The sequence below is a fragment of the Gavia stellata genome, chromosome 4 (genome assembly GCF_030936135.1).
Source record: "Gavia stellata isolate bGavSte3 chromosome 4, bGavSte3.hap2, whole genome shotgun sequence".
In the NCBI taxonomy this organism is placed as follows: Eukaryota; Metazoa; Chordata; class Aves; order Gaviiformes; family Gaviidae; genus Gavia; species Gavia stellata.
Genome location: NC_082597.1, coordinates 4,666,276 through 4,686,594, shown reverse-complemented (window position 1 = coordinate 4,686,594; position 20,319 = coordinate 4,666,276). Strand labels below are relative to the sequence as shown.

Here is a 20,319-nt window from a genome sequence, read left to right as displayed (position 1 = left end):
TCTGCTCAGTTCTTCGTCCTGAAAAAAACTGACTTCTTAAAATAAAAACATTCCTTTTTTTCCCCTATTTTTCAGTTGATAAAATATTTATGTTTCATAAATTTAACTACTTTTTGTTTAGTGTTTGGTCTGGTGATAGTAGGGCTGATAGTAACTCAGTTTACCACTGTGAGTGATGTACTCTTCCTGCTCTGAGCTGTGAGGAAGTGTCCTGGGATCTCAGAACTCAAGTGAAAAGAGCTATTGCCAGCCATGTCTGCACCTTTATGTATACATATGTATTTTTATATATGTGTATAAATATATTCATGTGCTTTCTACCAAGTAGATGGGCACACAAAGCTAAGCATCCCAAATGAGCAGTTTAACATGCAGACAGTGCAAAGATTAGAACAAAAAAAAAATCATGAGATCAGTGACTGGACTGAATTATTTGACAACTGTAAGAAATGCTGCCATCTCCAGAAGACAGACTGATATTACACAGGAGGGAAAAAAAAAAGTCTTTACTCAGAGAACAAAATTAATCTGGGGTTGCTTTAATCTGTAACAAAAATTGTCTTTGCTCGTCCCCAGATGTTGCAAATAGCAATGATAATACCTCCTATGGTCACCTACTAGCAAGGAGTGACCCTGTGTTAGCTGTTCTTCATGGGAGTAGACACAGTGAGGAGCACGTGCATTGCTTGCTTTCCCACTGGATGGGATGCTGTGATGGGACTGCAATACTCACTGGGTGGTGTGGTGGAGAAGGACTGAGAGGCTTTTGGCTCACATCTATCCCATGATATAAAATAGATTCAAAGCATTATGAGCACCCAGACTGGGCTGGGCTGAGCTGCATTAAAATGTCAGACAAGAATCAGCTGCAGGAATTGCATGATGTCAAACCTTTCTCTTGGCAAGGGCCAATCTAATTCAATGGGCATGCAGTGGGCTTAGGTCACTTAACATGCATTGTGGAGCCTCCTCCACATGGAGCCATTTGCTAGGGTAACTGCTGTAAATAAGGGTAAAGCCACACTGTCCTGCAGCATTAATTATTCCAATATTCATCCTCTTGGAAGCCCTGTGAAGAAGAATTTTTGCTCTTCAGTAAATGGTGTTAAATTGTGTATTTGTATGTATGCAAGTGCTTTCAAATGCAAAGAAAACAAAATCTGAAAATCTCTGCAGAGAAGTGCTCTGGAGGGCTTCCAGCTGGTTTGAAGATTTTAAGAGCCTGTTATAGGATGTACCTTCAAAAAAGATCAATTTAAATGCTGCCTGCTTTATACTCATTGTTTATAAAGTTGAAAGCATCTTTGATAGTGACTATTCATTGTCACAGCAGTTGCATGCAGAACAGAAACAGGTTGGTTTAACTCCATCTCTACCACGTCCTGGAGAGGCAGAGGGAGCAGGTGGCTCTGCAGGGAGGAGCTCAGCTCAGCACAGGCACTGATAGGGCAAGAAATTGAGTTCTTGCGGTAATCAAGTCTTTCAGCACCTGGCAGGATTGAGTCAACTAGGGAACCGTGTCATTTTGTGTGCAGGATGCACATGTGTATGTGTCTAACTGTGTTGTACAACATCATGCCGTACGGTTCTGCCTGCTGTAGGAGCAGCGCTTCGTCCTCCCGCAGAGGGGTTTGTCATGTTCCCTCTGCTGCAATGGAGAAGGCTTCTGGAAGGTGGTCTAGAAGTAGGGCATGACTGATATAAGGGTGTCCACAAGACAACTAGTGCCAACTCTCCTCTGGCAGTGTCAAACATTGAGTGCAGGAAGTGCCTTTACAGTCCTCTGTGAGCTCTGTGGTTGTAGAAGATGGCCCCAAACTCTGCCGAGACACCAGACTTGTTCTGTTCTTTTCTGTGAGTCTGGAACCATGACCAGAAGTTCGACTTGAGTGTTTGCTACCTGAGGATGCTCTCACGGGGGGTCAGCAAGTCGTCTGTCATCTGTCTGCAAGGCAGACAGGTAGGGCGAAGGTGAGGGCTCTTCCCAAGCCTCCTTCAGAGCTACGTAGGTCTCATCACTGAGGAACAGCGTTCCTGTTTGTTTGCTTAGCATCCCTGAGCTACGACCATCATAGGGAATAAGGGCATGATAAAGTCATGCCATCCCAGCTGCTGCATCTTGAGAAATACCCACTTAACCCACTCTTGCCTGCTCCAGGTGCTGACAGACTTCAGAGCCTGGCAGTAGCAGACAGGAGCCATCAGATAACTTTCCCAGGACAAGAGGAAGTGCAGGTTGGAGCCTGTCTGCAAATATGTCCTCCGTGCCGTTTTAACCCTTTAACCTCTAACACACTGTTGAATTTTCAGTGGTTTTGAGCATGGGTTTTGCCACTTCCCATTTTTAGCGTGTTCTATAGCTCTGTAGTTCTCAGGCTTAGGAAGCTGTCTCCAATGATTTGTTGCAGCTTGCACTGTTTGGTTACATCTTGCTATTCATAATGATGTACTTAGGGCTGATCTCAAGCAATTTTTCTCCATGAGCTGTTCCAGAAAACTGACCTTTGTAAGAAGCAAGGGGAACTTCCAAGTCTCAGCAGAAAACTTGGAGTGATGCTGCCTTTCTTTCCAACAGCATTTATGTACCACTCTGTAGCACCTGGTAGACCATGAACTTCAGTATTAATCACGCCTAAGTCAAGTTTGTGGTCTTCAGCTTCACAGCTTTAGACAGTTGAGCAACTGAGTTCATATAACGATTTTTGGATGCCAATTAATCTGAGAGGTTGTCCACCTTTTCTTTCCTCAGATGGCAGAAGGATGCTGCCAAAGTCCCCAGTTTCAAGTTAGAGTTCCCAGTTCAATTAAATAGGTGCATCAGATGGATGCTCAAATCCATGAGCAAGCAGAGCATGACTGCTGAATATACGTGGGCTTCAAGTTATGCTTAAAGATGTGTGATAAGGTGTAGCCAAACTCAGTGGACTTCCCACGGAAACCCAGGGTTTTCTCCTTCCCAGTCCACTGAAGCTGAGCCTGGTCCATTTGAAGACCTATGAGTTTTCTTCTGTCCTAGTGTGATACATGCGGCTGCTGGTCTGTTGTTAGCTGAACCTCATCACATCCCTGTGTACCTTCACAAAGAGCATCTGTTCAAATGTTTTCCTGAACGGGCTCCTGAGCTCACACTGCTTCCAAGATTTATGCATTTCTATACTGAATTGCCCATCTCCATTTGGCCTTCTTACTTGCTTAACCTGACTTATGTGCACGGACCTCTACAGATGCAAGACCTTCAAACTGAAAACCTGCACCCATTTGGTTTATTGGCAAAATTTGTATTCTTTCCCTGGGAGGCCAGATCTGGCCCTGTGCTTGTTGCATGACAGGTGGGGTTTCCAGCCAGACGTCCATTTAAATAAGAGTACTGTAATTAAAAGGATCTGGCTAAAGAAATTGCACAAATTAGAGCAGACAGCTGTTATTTGAAAGGAACAAACACTGTTGTTTTTTTAAATAGCCAGATCTTGGCTTGCTGCCAGAGATGCTTACATTAGACCTTACGGATAAAAATCTTCCTTTGACTGTTAAAAATATAAGTGAAAAGAACTCTATTCCCCCCCGAAAAAAAATGTGATGAGCAATACACAACAAAGGGAAGATATTAATAAACTTTAACATAGCCTGGAGATGACTAACTGCAGAACAGAGAGAGGCTTTTGAGAAAAAAAATACTGCATCCATTTTATTTTATCCATGCATTTATGTACAAAAGCTGAGATTCCTGAAGCAGAAGTTTAAACTGGTAGCATAACTTATTGCACAGATACTCTTGTTCCAGAAAAAGGCATCCCTCCTGCTTTGTAGGTGCAATGCAATATGGAAGGGATTGGTCTGAATCAGCGTCCAGCTTCAGTGGGGGCCTGGTGGTGAAGTTACGCTCATGAAGTAGCAAGAGGATCAATGTGGTGTACATCAAGGATTGGAAAGGAAACCTTGATGATCTGTTCTGCTCTTTATTCAATACAGAGATTCCCCCCATCCTTTCTATGTACCAGGAGGAGAGTTTTCTGCCTCCCTGGTAGAACGGCTGACGGTTGCATGCAACTGGGGACAAGGACTGGGTCTTTTTCCAGATTCTCTGACATGCAAGCACTCAATGAGCATCCAGAAATACGATTAATTCATGAATCTTCCCACTAGCAAGTTACATCCTGCCTTATCTAATAGAGCAGCTCCCAGGCTTAAAATCTGGCCAGTGTCTCCGGTAACTTGAAAAGGTCAGACCTGTGTGCCTCCGCAAAAGATGTGCAGGAATGCAGGCAACACCAGCTTGAGATCACTCCACTGGATGGATAATGCACTGGGCTGGGGACCAGAGGAGACCTGGGATTTACTTCTGCCTCTTCCACTAGTCCCCCAGGAAGCTTGTCCTTCTGTTACGCAGGCACTGGAGAGTCACTCATCCCCTTCTAGTGAGCCTTGAGGTCTACTGGTAAAAATCAATGGCACCAGCTGGTTATTATGTGGATTTGCAATGTTTGCTAATGCTGTTTATACAAGTCAGAGCAGCGAGGGTGAGTACAGACTTAGAGAACAAAGGAGAAATACGGAATGTGAAAAAGAAACTGCTTTCTCTCCAAAACCCTCGCTGTAATCTTTTCCTTCCTCTTTTAGAGTGCTTTCTGGGTGGGGTATTTTTCAATTTTATCTCGCCCTTCTCCACCCTTATTGTCATCTTGTCTCATTCTCTAGGAAAACCTCTTTTTTGTGATGGAATACCTCAATGGAGGAGACCTCATGTTCCATATCCAGAGCTGTCATAAGTTCGACCTTCCCAGAGCAACGTAAGATGTTATAATTACCTTTCGGCTTGCAGGTCACACACATGGTAGAGGCAAAGGCAGCAGCTGGAGACACCAGGGATCTTCATTTAGTAGCTCTGCTACTGTCCTGTAGAGGAAGCCTTGGGCAAATCATTTGACCTCTCTGCACCTTATCCAGCTGCAAAGTGGGGATAATGCTTGTGCTGGAAGCAGGATCACTCTCTACCCAGCTCTCTCCAAACTGAACAAAACAGACATGCAGGTCATCGCCCTGACTCAACAATCAGCTTGGAGCAAGTCACTTCCTCTCCCTGTCCTCTTTCCCCTCCCACAGAAGGCTTTGTAGAGCCCATCCACACAGTTGATTTCAGTTAGACATGAACTTGCTTTGCATTCTTGGTCAACCAGGGGAGCTATTTCTGTCTGGAAGTGTTACAGACGCTGCTACACCCTCGTCAGCATTGCATCTGCCTGCAGGCTTATCCTTTAGCCTGCAAACCAGGGACCTCCTTCCAGCCTGTGACGTGGCTCCCCTATTTTGCGCTAGCCACAGCATAGTCCCACAAACATTTGTTCAGAGCCGAGAGCTGGGCTGGATAGAAGCTCTCCCTTAGGCTGCCCTGCTTGCTGGATCAGTCCCCTTCCCGGGACTGCAGTCCCTCAAACAGAGAGGGGGTCCAGGGGGTCCATTCAATCCACCTGAGATCTTACCTCTGGAACTGCCTCCGTTGTCTATAAACACCCCCGAGCATGCCTAAGACCTTATTTCCATGGTCAACGGATGAGCGTCATTTTAAAACAACCTACAGGTGTCTGCTGTGAATTACAGCAGCCCTGGGGTTGCTCTTTGTCATACTCATTGAGCTCTTGCTCAGCCCATAATTGGAGGCCCCAATAATGACATCGTGGACCGAATCGCCATCCCAGATTTACCACCATCAAAGAAATCCCACAGATGCATTTTCAGCCATCTGTGGAACCGAATATCTTGTTCTTTGCAACGCTGGGTGGCCTGTAGCCAAGCTGCAGGGTCTGCTTAAGCTGAGGTTCCTGGTCTGGCGATCAGAGGTGAAGCTGTTGTTTGTTAGAAATAATGGGATTTTCCCTTTTTCCCTTTAAGGTTCAAGGAGGGGAGGGGGGGAAGAGATAAAACCTATCAAAAGTGCAAAGGTAAATTTAAATAAAAAATTAATACACCAACAGGGAATTAAAAATTTATTTCACTTCGATTAAAGCAAATAGAAGAATTAGAATAAATGAAAGGTGCTTTTAATCCTTCTGAGAGCAAAAGGTATTTTAAAAGTAAATATTGAAACTACTATAGGAATTATTTTTTATTTAATAATTTAAAAAAACCAAACCCAAACCTTCATTTAAATCAGTGTTTAATTTGATGATTTTTTCAAAAGCATTTGAATTTTCAGAATTAAGGGCTGATGCATTGAAGACTGAGGGAGCAGAGCTGTACAACACTGGAGGGGCATACAGTCCTGCGGTTACATTCCCTTCTGGGAGAGCACTTTCATTGCACAATGATGCTTCAGCCTTATGCTGCCTCTTTGCAGCAGGATGTGGTGGTGTCCTTTAGGCAGAAATGTGTTGAGAACAAAGATCTCAAACTCGAAAAGACTCCAGAGAAAGGCCACTGAGCTGCTAGCTAGTTCACATCTTGGGTAAAATTTCAAAAGCAAGTCATAAATCTGAGCGGTGAAGTCTGTTTGGCAAGCCAGGGAGACTGCCTGTGGTCCCCAAACCCAGACACCCGCCTGCCTGTCCCCTCGCCGGGACCTCTCTGCTGTTCGTGCAGCAGCTACTGAACGTGGCAAATTACAGCTGCTCTTCTGAGGTCTGAGGCATTAACTGTAATTTGCAGTTTGCCGTCTGGTACATCACTTTAACTCGTTGATATACTTTAAATACGTAAATAAGGGAGCGGCACAAACACCACCCGGTCTGCCTCCTTTGTGACAGGGACCACATCTTGAGGCAAGGCAGGGTAGGCAGTAGGAGCTGAGTGGCTGTTTTTTGCTCCACAGCTGATCTGGAGACATCCTTGGGCACTGAAGGACATGTCCTCAGAGTCAGTTCCACATAAAAAAAGTGCAGCTAGCCATGCAGCGTGGCTTCCAAATCCCTGAAGATGAGTAGGCTCCAAATCCCCACCATTTCGCAAAGTATTTTCAGTGGGAGTTGGGCTGCTAGCCGTGTGGCATGCTTTTGGGAATCTCACATCATCCATCACTTACCTGTAAAACACAGCTATCCCAAGCCTTCTGGAGACACTCCAAGCCTTCTGGGAACTTAATGAAATTTTGGCTGCTGTGGAGACAAAAGTTTCCATCTTTTTGGGTCTAGTTGAAAGCGCCCGTTGGGAAGCTTCCGTTCTAACTTGTGCCTTCTGTCACTCAGGTTTTATGCTGCTGAAATCATATGCGGGCTCCAGTTCCTTCATTCCAAGGGCATAATATACAGGTAATTTTACTCTTTAGTGTCTAACATACTAACCCTTTTCTGCTTTCCCTGCAAGCACTAATGGTAACTGAGAGACCGTTGCTTGGATGTACTTACTGGTATTGCATTTCTATGCAGATTTCCTTTTCACAGAGTCTGGTTGTTTTATTTTGAAGGGATAGTGTAGAAAAGGCAGTTTTGAGCCCTTTTTGAGAATCCAGTCCTATTTCAGTTAACATTAAAACAAGCCCCTTGATGCGTTTACACTGTGTCATTCATATAGCACCCAGCATAGACACCCAGTTTAAGCTTTCCATGTATGAAGAAGGTATGTAAGGTCAAGCTACCCATAAGAAATTTGGTATACCTGCTGTGCTGGTTACCGTGGGACAGTGGTGACAAGCTCAGCTCAAGTAACAACAGCAGGGAGACAATGATGTACCTTAATTTTGGGGTTATTAACAGGTCTGCTGTGCACAGTTCCATGGGGAGATGGGATTTATCTCACCTACCATCAGGAATCTGATCTAGCCATCCAAGCTCTTCTTGAAGTAAGCAGAGAGGAGTGGGCTTTTTTAGGTTCATCAAACCTGTGTTAGAGTGTGTATGGAAGTGCCCGTTTCTACCAGCGGGTTCTACAAGGAGCTGATGGGGACTAGGTGGGACACTGCAGGCAGCTGCACTCAGACAGGAGCGTCGTCTCCCAAAGTTACTGGTATGAACTTAGTGCACAAGGCACCGATCTATCAGATCCTGAGGAGGAGAAGTCCTCTACTACAAAGTTGCCCATTCCAGCTTCTGCTTGATTGCCCTAGGAGCTTAAAAGTTATACACAGATGCTTGGGTCTAATGCACAAGTGTTGTGCTTCAGACCTGTATAAAAGGTCAGAGACAAGACGGGAGCAAGAATGGCTGCTGAAATCAGGCCACAGTCTGCTTTCCCATGGCCGAAAGGAGGAACAGAATTTCTGGGGAGCTCTAGGCCAGCTCATCTTCATGGCAAAAATTAGTTACTCCATTGCAGCGTTCTGTAAAAGCAGGAAACAAATATCTTGTCACAAACAAATGAAAAAGCTCACTAAAGCAATGATGTTTGCAGAAACCAAAATGAGCTTATTTTGATGTTTGTCATGTAGTGTGAACATTAGAACAAATGCTAAAATTGCATGGCTTGTTTACAATCCACTCTCCCATTAAAACGCAAGCTTTGATTCATATAAACTCGCCTTATTATTCATTATTAGTACTCATGTGGGAGCCATTTATAGTCTTTATTGACCAATGATGGTGATTGCATAAACATGAGATCATTGCATAAACATGAGATCAATATCAATGGCATTAAGCTAAGATGATCTCTGGGGTCTCAGCAAGTTTCTGGCTCTAATTATTGTTCTGGATGACTGAGGGGAAACATTATCTGAAATGCCCAAATCACTTAGCCATGTCTGTCATTTTTACTCAGACTTCTCAGAAAAGTTGATTAAAAATATCTGCAGGACATTGTGAGTTTGTGGCAGGACTGTGAATGCTGACATTTTGTTTATAATTCACATTTTTATTTGGAATTGCTACACCAGCGGTGTGTCAGGGTTTGGGACCCACTTCCTCATGAAAGGAAAGAGATGTTTAGAATTTGGAGCCTTGGGAAACGTGGGTAAATTGGGATAGTTAGACATTGGGTAGCATAGTGATAGGAAGAAATAGCTCATTCCCAGGACTCGGCGCAACATTGCTTTGGGTATCAAGCTTTGAGAGAAAAGATTTAAGCAGTTCTACTCCTTTTTCCTTTTTTCTTTGAAGACAATGACAATGAGGTCAGTTGAGAATGCACGGCCATCAGTATCTCAGTCAGAGCTAACTAAGCACTTAGGAAAGTGAATAGAAATCATTTTTGAAACTACATCACTTGCGATGTAGTAAGACTAATGAATCCAGCTGTTCTGTCTCATGCACCCACGTTTGGAAATGTTGGCTTAAATTTTAATGAAGGAGTTGAGGCGTTTTTGGCAGAAACTCCAATCCCTGGAGCCAATGAGTTTGAGACTCATCAAAATAATGAGAGCGAACTGTAGGTGATGGGTTTTTTGTTTTGCTTCGATCTACCAGACGAATAAAAGCAGTGCTGGCAGCCAGAGATTGATCTCAATGGTGTAACTAAAATAAGTCATTCCAGCTGGAAATTGTGACAACATGAGTGTCTGCCACTTGGAAAGCAAATGTCTCGGTTGTCTCTATATTTCTTTTTGATTGATGACTCCCACTTTTTCTTGGGCCATATCCTAGCAGCAGCGAACAATTGCCCCACGACAACAATTTAGTGTGTAGGCACTACGAGGTCCCCCACCCTGACTGGTACAGGGCCGAAGCTTTGCACAAGGGAGGTTTGCACAGAGGACGGCTGAACAGCCATCTTTCCTGCAATCGTAGGCGATCAGCTCAGGAGCATCATGCACTAGAAATTACCTTCTTTGAGGGAACCCAAGCCATTTCTGGAAAAAAACACATTGTAAAACAGTTGTCACCGGGAGGGTAGCTATATAGCAGCCTCGTGGTTAGGACTCTTGTCTCAGATGTGGAAAATGTGTGTAGGCTGTGAATCAGCACAGGCTGGAAAAGACCAATTGTCTCCTCAGCAGTGGGCACAAGCAAATGTTGTGTCTGGGTGCTTTGGGAGCCCTGAGAAGGAGCAGTGATTGATAGCACAGGATAGGCAGTGCAGGAGCGTGGGTGTTCCAAGACCAGGTAACCCAAATTCTACCTACATCCCAGGTGAAGCATCACTGATCCAAACATCTCCCTGAGTCATTATTTCAATGAAAAGCAAAACTTTTAGGTAAGATGTAAAAAATTTAACATAGAAGCCATGCCAGCCTTCCTTTCTTTCTGCCTTTTTCTTTCTTTCTTTACATGCTTTTCTCTCCTTTCAGAGGTTGTTCCCACATGAGGACCTCTTTGTTCTCTGTCAATGGCCATGATTCATCAGCTCACTTGCTTTTATTTCCTTCTCTGTACATTTCTTTTTTTTTCTCCCTCTGGGCTCTTTGCTTCCCACAGTAGCTCAGAGCCTGAAACCTCTGACAACAGCTTGGCAGCTATGTGTGAAGGGCTTTGTAAATCCCTGGGACTCAGATGGTGCAGCCCAGCAGTGAAAAGGTGGTGGGTGTTCTGCTGATGTCTGGGGTTATTCTGATGCTCTGCAAGCCATGCAGGGCTTGTGGGTCCTCACCTCTTCCAGCATTTGTAGAGCCTGCACTGGGAGGGAGAGCTGGCAGCATCTCCAGAGAGAGTACTGAGACTCCCAGGGAAGGAGAAAGTGAGCATTAGCCAGTCCCTTCTTGCTCACCTTCTCCAGGCTGTGATAGAGCAGAAGCACCAGCTGGTGCAAAGCCCTTTTTAGCTTCACCATTCTGCATTCTCGAAGGAGGGTACTTTTAGAAGATGTCTTGTGTAAAGTCTTCTCCAGCAAATGAATCAGTGCTGGGACAGGAGGAATGAGGAAGAGGGATACTGAAGTCCAAGAAAGCAGCTCCTCATCTGGCCTTCAGCCTTCCTTTGTAATTGCAACACGTAGGCACTACATAGAGGCAGATAGCAAGTTAATAAGTGTAACCTGCTAAAATAACTTGTGTGGCTCTGTAACACTTTAAAGGAGGGGTTTCATTCTCTTCCTCCACAGAGACTTGAAGCTAGACAACGTCCTCTTGGACAATGAGGGGCACATCAAAATTGCTGACTTTGGGATGTGCAAGGAGAACATGTTCGGAGACGCAAAGACAAGTACTTTCTGTGGGACTCCTGACTATATCGCTCCTGAGGTAGGTGTGAGGTCCAGGGAGGTCATCAAGCTGCTGTGGGACAGCAGAATGCATCTTAAGACATGACTGTCAGTCAGTGTTGGAGGGTGCAAAGGGTAATAACTTGTTTTGAGCAGTTCCAGACTAGAAACTGGATTTCAGTTTGACTCAGAGTCTGTGTTGCTGCCTGGCATTGCATATTTTTGTGGCTAGTTAATATTTTATGCAAATGGACCTGGGAAACAAGTGGTGCTTGACTTAACCAAGAAACAGAATGCTTAATGGAAATCCAGTTTGGGCCATGGCAGAAGAAGCTCCAAGAAGTAGGTCCTGCAATTCAGGGACAGAAACAGCACGAGGAATGGGAAGCATGTTCCCTAGCTAGCTAACAGTAAGCTTCCATGGCTGTACAGACTCCTTGATAGCTGATAGCGAGCTAGGAGCACTTCTAAGAGTTTGATGTTCACCACAAACTAAAACAGAAAATAGAGAAAGGTGGGATAAAATGCCCACCTGAAGCTGATTCTTCCTCCTCATTGATTAACCACCTTTTAGATAGAGAAGAGAGGCTGGGTCCATCGTAAAGCGGAGATTGGGGTTCACCTTCTCTCTGGGATATGCTCTCATGCTTGAATAGGGATTGCACCCATAAGCTTGGACTTCTCTTTTACTCAGACAGGTTCTTAGCTGGATGCAAACACAGCCTGAATCACCAGCATCCTCCCAGAGCTGAATAAAGCACTATATGCTCTGAAAAGTCTCTGCCATCAGAGGCATAACCTTAAAACTGAGCACAGGTTTGAAGGTCTGTCTAGATAGAAACCAATAGCTGCTTGTGAAAGGGATGGAGATGCTTGGAGACATAAACATGAGACTGGTCATACATACTGATTTTTCCCCTCTAAATGCCTGCAGTCAAAGGAGAGGTGTTGCTGTCCAGAGGACAGCCAGGACCCGACCTGCTGACTCTGGGCTCTGGACTACCTGCTTCTCTGCTTTGGCTGTGCAAGGTGCCAGAGTGCCTCATGTCATTGCATGAATCCATCCCTGGAGCACATGCCTCCACAAGTTGCCTCCAGGTGAAGGAGGCTCTAAAACTAGAGATGATGCAGCTGTTGCAGGGCCAGGCTGTGCTTGAGCTAACAAGGGCAAGACAGAGCCTATAGCTGGTGTTAAGGTCCTGCTCTGTCTCCTTGACTCAGGAATGTTGAGGCTTGCATGAAGACAGTCTCCAAGCTCGATGCAACAAACATGCCAACAGTTCCTCTTCTCCTGCAGTTGATATCTACTGATACTTGGTGGAGAAAAGCTGAACCTGGCCTCTCTGTGCCCACGCAAAAAAACTGGGTGGTCACAGACACCAGAATCCAGCTTGCCCATGGCGAGATCCTTTGCCCTTCCCCTTATTTCTTTCCACTTTTTCCCAGACAGAGACTTCTTCACTTTTTTTTTCCCCCTAATAAATTTAGATATTTTGGACTATATGCCTCCAGAAAAATCAAGCTCCCTTAACTTGGTGAATTGACACAGTGGTAGATCTCACTCTGGAAAAGCTTTGACTAATTAGGTGGCAAATGGGGGCTAAAGAAAACATTTTTCAGCTCAGAGAAGAACCTGCGAGTCACCCATGCATCATGTCTGACATCACTCTAATACCCATTTATTTGCCTTTCAAGAACCCGTTTCCTGATTTTAGTGTTTTCATGATGGATATCAGTACTTTTCAAATGGCTTTTAAAGCTTTTGGTTTTTTCCACTCCACTATAATTCATTGATCTTTTACTGAACACCAAGGGCTCGATTCTGATCTAGGTTACACCACTGCTGACACAAGGGCTGGTCTCTTCACATCAATTGGATTTGTATTGGCTAAGAGCAGGTGTAAGTACGCTCTGCAATCAAGCTGCAATTGTCTTTTATTCCACTTCAAGATGCTTCTCTTTTTTTTTAAAAAATAGCTATTTTCTGATCCTAAAAAAAAGAGAGCCAAGTGATAATCCATTATCTGTGATTTTACTTCATAGAAAAGAGAAAGACTAAAATAGCTCAGAGTTTTATTTTTGCACCATCATTTATTTTAGAGATTCAACGAGTGCATATAAAACATTTTACTTCTAAATTGAAAGCACTGCTAGGGTTTATGGATCGTCTCTCCCTCCAGAGGCTGGAGCACTGGACTTTTTGTCAGTATTTCAGTGCAGCTGCTAGCACTGTAATTTGTTACAAACCCAGCACCTTGGCTACAGCCCTGCAAATAAAAGGACTTTGAGTCAGTAGACAAGAAGTTTTTTCATTTCAAAAAATATTTGACAAAAAAAAAAATACTTAAACTGAAATGAAATTTCTGACTCTATTTATTATTTCCAGAGAATTGCAAAGCTAATAAATATTTTCTTTCACTGCCATAAAATATTTCATTTCAATTTCCAAACATTTTATACTTTAAAAGGTAAAGCCTTATAAAAATAATGTGTCCTTTCAGAAGGAAAGGTTGGGATGCTTTTGTTTGTAAGTAAGTGACACAGAAGAAATATATTAGGGAGTCTTGCTGATTCTTTTTTTTTTTTTGGCTTTGAGTGAAACACATTGTTTATATTGCGTCTTATATTGAAATAGCTTTTTTTGTCCTTTTTGCGTCTCTTTTGGCATTTTTGGAGACAGATGTGTTAGTCATGAGCACTCTACATCGGCTTGGATTTAGACTTCTGATATTAAGGTCCTGCTTTGCTCGATGCCACAGGTATATCAGAGGGGCATACTTCTCACCTAATGTGACAAAATTCATCTGAGAAAGAAGCGTTAGATGGCACTTTATAGTCTTGTAGAAGGACAAGCACCCCAGAAGACAATCGCTTCCTACCTTAGGTGTGTAAGTCAGTTAACACCATTTTCCCTCCATTGACTATAGAGAGACACCGGATAACTAAATTAGTAAGACATATAACTTTTAGGCAATAAGATGACTCTGGGCCCATTTACAAGCAATGCAGACAAGGTATGAAAACAGTGAAGAAATTACTTACCTAATTCCACTGTACCTCAGAGCCAGCAGTAAAGATCACCTCTCTAAATCATAATTTTTCAACTATCCGCAGTTTCATATGTACTGATCTGGATAGTTGTTTTCATTAGTATTAAGCCATCTCCATGGTTTGTCATTGATACCTACACCATCACTATAGTATAGAGGATCACATGTGCAACCAGGCTGTGGGCTCAAGCATAAAGATTGTGCCTTAAAATGAACTATTCCCCTCTCCAGCTCTAAAATCCTGATAAGGATCCTAGACTTCGTAGTCATCACATGTACCTTTAGACATCTGCAATGTAAATATCTATATATTGTCTAGCAAGTTGTCTAGGCTCCTTCATAACCAAAGGAGACAAAGAGGGTGTTGTATTTTACAGCAGGTAGATACTTAGCTGGGTGTCTAAAATTGGACTAATTATCTTCCTTGATTATAAAAGGAGCTAATGATAACTGGTTCAGGTCTAGGTATCTCCATAACAGATATCTGTAGGCAGGTGAGATTAATTTTGCTTCCCCAGAGTGGAAGTTTGAGAACTTGGTAGTGTTTGGCCAGGTTTGTAGGGGCAGAAAATGCCACATCCCTTCTTAGGGGCGGTCATCACTCCAGCTGTCCCTCCCTGACCCCCACACACTGGATGTAGCCTTCACTTTATAGCTGACACAGAAAGGCACAAACCAATGGACTGACTGAGGACAAATTCCCATTCCTCTACCTATAACTCAGTTGGTCTCAAGAGGACACATCAGCAACCGCTTTCTCATGTTTTTCCTGGAGCAGATTTTCCTGGGATAGATTCAAACCATTTCCACTGACTGATCGTCCTAAAGTACCCTTACACTGTCAAACTTGTAATTTTAAAATACAGCTTGTGTAAGTTATATCAGTCCCAAAATGCTAGCACCTAACCATTTGTCTTCTTGGAGTTCACAAGCCTGATTTGAACCCTTGGGATAACTTGGAGAGCAGGCAAGAGATGGCTTGTCTCACTTTTTTTGTTTCAGCTCTCTCTGGTAGCCAAGGATTTGTTCAAGTAACTTAAGAGTAACAAGAAAAACATGCAATCTGTTATCTGTAGTGCGAAGGACTGCTTTGGCAGCCAGATGTGGCTGCGATTTGGAGCTCCCTCAACCACAGCCTCTGCACCACTGGCAGATGCTCTGACTCATGCTTCAAGGCAGGGGGAAGCACCTCTGCTATCCCACTCAGTGCAAAGTGGCTGTTGAAAGGTCAGGGTCTGGCCACCCTTCTGAAGTTGAAATACTGGTGTCAGACATTTTGCATCTGTCTTTGTCACTCCTCTCTTTGGGCAGATACTGCTGGGGCAGAAGTACAACACCTCTGTTGACTGGTGGTCCTTTGGCGTCCTCCTGTATGAGATGCTTATTGGCCAATCTCCTTTCCATGGCCAAGATGAAGAGGAGCTTTTCCAGTCTATCCGTATGGATAACCCGTTCTACCCTCGCTGGCTTGACAAGGATGCAAAGGACATTTTGGTGAAGGTAAGAATTACCACACATTGAACAAAAGTCTTTTTGCCAGAACTGTCATATTTGATTTGTGCATCTTCAGCTGTTGTTCAGAGAAACAAGTTTAGTGTGATAGGACCAGAGAGAGTCACTTTCTTGTCCGTGGACCTCGAAGCACACCTGACCTAAGTCATAAGGCCATCTTTGTGTCTTCTTTCTCCTGAACTGTGATGGTGGCTCCTCACATCCAGTAAGTAGGATCGCAGGGTATCAGATACCAGCAGTGATCAGTTTCTTTGCAGAGCAATCCTTTAGGTGTAAGGCATGTCAACTCCTGGAAAAGATATTCTGCCAGGCTTCAAACTAAAGGTTACAGTGACTTCCTTGAAAATTATGGCTTTGATGCAGTTCTTGTGGCTCAGAGATACGAGGATATCTGGGGGGTAGATAGCTTTGGTGTTCAGCTTGATTTTCAGTAGAGGATATTTTGCATCTTTGCACTGAGCTAAAGAGCATGAAAACAAAGCCTGAGCTGTGTCCTGAAGTGGCAGAGCTACTGAAGCTAGCAGCATTGTGTCATTTGGATTTTTGGCCCTTTGAGTCTCCTACATAGCAATGCATAGTGTCCTTTCTGAGTGGAGCACTCTTCTGTTTCCATCTAATGGGCATCCTTCTCGTCTTTTAGGTTCCCTTCCATTAATACACTGATTTTTTTCATTGCCTCCTTCTCAGCCCCATGCCATTTAGCATTGTAGCCTTTCTGGCTTGGGATGCAAATTATTCTAGAGTTGCAAGATAAAAATGCAATGAAGTCACAGCTAGTCTAATAAGTTACCTCCCCCCAGTCAGGCTTTGGACTGACATTGAACATGATCTAAGCTAAGGCGTTTTACCTCGAGATGGAGCGTGGTAAGAGAGCAGGTACAGATGGCTCAGCTGATGTGAGGTAACTTGTTCATCACTAGATTTTGGTCATATTTGACCTATAGTCCCTACCTTTACTTTTGCATTTACAAAGCGACAGGGCAACATACAGCATTGCACTACAAAAAAATGGAGAACAGGAGATTATTTTAGCATCTGTGCGGGGCTCAGATGTTTAGGTATCACTATAAAATGATAATAGTGAAAACATTCAAAAGCAGTTGTTGAGGAAGACATACCATAGCAGACTGACATTTTGAATATCTATTTCTGGGACATACACTGCCATCTTTCTGCACAACCAACCTGTACTTCTGTCAGGATTAGAGATGGTAATCATCTGTATACCAATCAATAAACTTCCTTGCTTAGGAAAAAAAAACATTTTCTCCATTATGGGCTACTCTCATTGCTACCGACTCTAGATAATTACATATTCCACCCTGCTTAATGGCTGTAGTATCAGCAGAGAATTTAACCTATGGAATCTGTACTGCTGTGTAATCTGTTGTCTGTAGGACTCTTCAGTTTTGGTGAGGCTTTGCCCACAGTGTTCACCAAACCCCAGTGCCTGTGTTTTTTTCAAACAGGCCCTCAATGGTCTATATATCAGATTCTTTTGCTGCCACTTTTGGCATTAGATATTTATATTTGTTCTTTGCTGAGTGGTATCTATTGTGTGCTCACTGTTGGCCAAATAGATATGTGTATTTATTCTTTGCTGAGTGGTATTCTTTGTATGCTCACTCTTGGCCAAATAAAGTAGCAAGAAACTTCTACCATATGTAACCCAAGTCCATTTTGAGATGACCTCCAAGAGTAAAATTTGCCCTTACCTCTGAAGTAGGACATACTGGCTGTATTCAGGTCACCTGCTATCAAGTGTTGCCACTATTCCTCTCCATTGAATTTAGAGGGATCTAGTATCTGGCACTATATGGGCTAGCTGGCCTGGAGGCTCTGGACTTTTTACTGCAGATGTAAAGATAAATTTTAAACTATTCACACCCAACATTACATCAATATTTCAGCACTACATCCTGCTCACGAATATTGAGAGGAGCTCTGAAGCATTTAGCGCTCCTGAAATTCTTCCGCAGAAACACTTCAGCTGCTTCCAGAGCCATATGGCTCCTGCATCACCATAAATACATCTGTGACAAAACAGTCTATGTTTACACTAAACTGAAGAGTGGGCTCAGACCTGCACATAGCTGATGGTGAAAAGATATGCCCCCAGTTCTAGCTTTTTCCTACCTTCAGCAGAATTAGTCATCCACAGAACTTGTAGCCTGCAGTGTGCAGCAAACACAAGCTATCTGAATTGGGAGTCTTTTGACAAACTAGACAGTTGTCAGCATCTGAGATAGTCAGTGGAGAGAAGCAAGCACTTCCAGGGTGTCTTTTATCTCATCTTTAAGCGTGTAAAGGAGGTCAGATGATTTGCACCTAAGATTACTGTTTTTCTCCATTAATTATAACGGGTCAAATACTGACATTCCAAGTGTCCAAAGATATAGGGGGTGAATGCAACCCCACATAGGCCAGACTAGTATTTTCACAAATTATGCTTATATTTCAGCCCTAAGAAATTTTCTGATAGCAAGAAATTGACCAGACAAAAGCTTGCAAGTGCAATCCGGATATTTCACCTGTGTAGTTGCATATTTGCATGCTCAGAAACACATGTTGTTGCCGCTGTAGCAAATTTGTCCTCTCTCTCCTGCAAAGGAAAAATATGGCCAAGGTCTCTCAGTTTTGGCATGTTAGGCTAAGAACCCAAACTGGTTCCCCAGTCAGAAATTTAATAAGTTAGAAGAGTCTTCACACTCTCACCAACCATGCTTGAGTTTGAAGTCTGGGGCCCTATCTGGTAGGACTGTACTGATGAATACACTGTTACTGATAAAAGACTAAGGTATTTCTCTTTCTTTGACATTCTAGCTTTTTGTGAGAGAACCTGAGAGGAGACTGGGAGCAAGAGGGAACATCCGCCAGCATGCCTTTTTCCGGGAAATAAACTGGGAGGCTTTAGAAGAAAGAAGGATGGAGCCTCCTTTCAAACCGAGAGTGGTAAGAATGCATCTTCTTTCAATTCCACCCATCTCATGTCTGTCTTTCCTGAATGATTCATTCCCCAAATATTTAAACCCTCCAGCACATGCTAGCAATAAACCAAAGCCAGGACCTACAGTAATGTTATAAACCTATTTATTTAGGGGCACTGTCCAAAATCTTCAGACATGGGTCTTTAATGTCAGAGGCCTCAAATCCTGTTTAGATTCTTGGAGTCAGCATTTTAAAGGTGGATAAATGTCTGCTTCACATTGGAACTAACAGTTTAATGCACCAAGTTAAGGCTTTCAGAATGCCCTCAAACTTTCAGGGATATCTTCTGGAGTTGCTCTGCACAATCAGCCTCTCTGTCTAAAAGTAGATGGAGGACCTTGGTCTTGGGCAATCAGAATGGAAAGTGTTGACTTTTACTTAAATTTCCAAATGCAGATTAAATTTTTCACAGGCTGTCTGGTATGTTGTGTACATTAGATACAAGCAGATGAAACCATCTACAATTTGGATCTACCACAGCCTCACTCATTGTACAGTCATTGGAAAGATAATTGTGAACTATGACCATCTATTGGCTGGGCTCCCTGACCTGATCATCATGATTACTGCTTTCTCATGGCTATAAGCCCTGGTCTGGCATGCCCATACCTGAGAAACCATGAATTACTCATCACTTTCTCAGTTACCATAGCAAGGGTCTGGATGCCACCTAAAACACCTTCCCTTAACCACATAAGTGCAACCCATTCTGTAGGGATTATCTTTCACTGCACTGACTATTAATAACAGTCCTATTAAACTATTAAAGCCCTATTAATAACAATAATATAATTTAATTTGACAAGTGCATCATACTTTCATTTTACAGTCCTTCACAAGTGTTATTTAATGAATGGGTCCGGTTTGCTGTGTTACAAAGCTGTAACATCCCTGCCTGGCAGAATTAATGGATCATGGGCTCAGTGCCTCCTATGTAATATTTATTCCCATTACTACTTCAATAGGATGGTAATAAGCAAGTGATTAGCACTGGTTGCTGGATATTAAGAGCTCAGACAGAAGTTCACTGCAGTTTGACATATTACTGTGCATCGTTGGGGCTGGAGTAACTAATTATTGTGCAAAAGGCCAAGAGCAAATGCATTGCGGGTTCCCTGGTTGAGCTGAGCTTGCTCCCAACTAGTTGAGCTGAGCCCATAGGAAGCAGCCTGATAGGGCCGGTACCATTGTAATGAAGATCTGAATATTAGTGGTTTGACATAATTTTTTTTTTCCTTTTCTTGAAGAAATCTCCGAGTGACTGTAGCAACTTTGACAAGGAATTTCTAAATGAAAAACCTAGACTGTCATGTGCCGACAGAGCACTGATTAACAGCATGGACCAAAACATGTTCAGCAACTTTTCTTTTGTGAACCCTAAAATGGAGAAAATATTTTCCTGAGATCTGCCTTACTGAAGGGATTCTCTGTAATTGTTTGAGTAACCCATTGTCAACTGTAGACTGCGCATGGTTATTTTTATCAAGAACCCACCAGAAAAACACCTCAGTGAAAGTTTGTACCATGCCTGGAGGCTTCCAGCTTATTCCAGTCCGTAGCAGATGCCAGCCACTCTTCACTAATGATGAAACCTCTTCGTGGTATCTTTTGGTCTCTCTTCTCTCTTTTCCCAATGTTCTTGAAGTTGAGAGCATCTGAAAATGAGGAAGTGACAAAACTTGTTCCCCACTACTTGTACACATAGCCAATGGGTTTCTCTGTAAGAAAAAACAAGTATATTTGGGCTTCTGGTGATGTCAGTGCCCATTTCTGC

The 20,319-nt window shown here is 43.2% G+C and overlaps 1 protein-coding gene across 2 annotated transcripts in view; it reads left to right on the top strand.

The window, feature by feature from the left end:
• Positions 1–19,948, top strand: part of PRKCQ (protein kinase C theta) — a 42,072-nt gene extending 22,124 nt beyond the window's left edge. The window contains exons 12-17 of one of the 2 annotated variants that reach the window (XM_009816134.2): positions 4,696–4,787; positions 7,176–7,238; positions 10,897–11,035; positions 15,357–15,545; positions 18,381–18,509; positions 19,793–19,948. In XM_009816134.2, the coding sequence (XP_009814436.1) occupies positions 4,696–4,787; positions 7,176–7,238; positions 10,897–11,035; positions 15,357–15,545; positions 18,381–18,509; positions 19,793–19,948 (768 nt within the window). The remainder of the gene's footprint in view (positions 1–4,695; positions 4,788–7,175; positions 7,239–10,896; positions 11,036–15,356; positions 15,546–18,380; positions 18,510–19,792) is intronic. The other variant, XM_059816108.1, reaches the window with a different exon arrangement.
• The last annotated feature ends 371 nt before the right edge of the window (positions 19,949–20,319 follow it).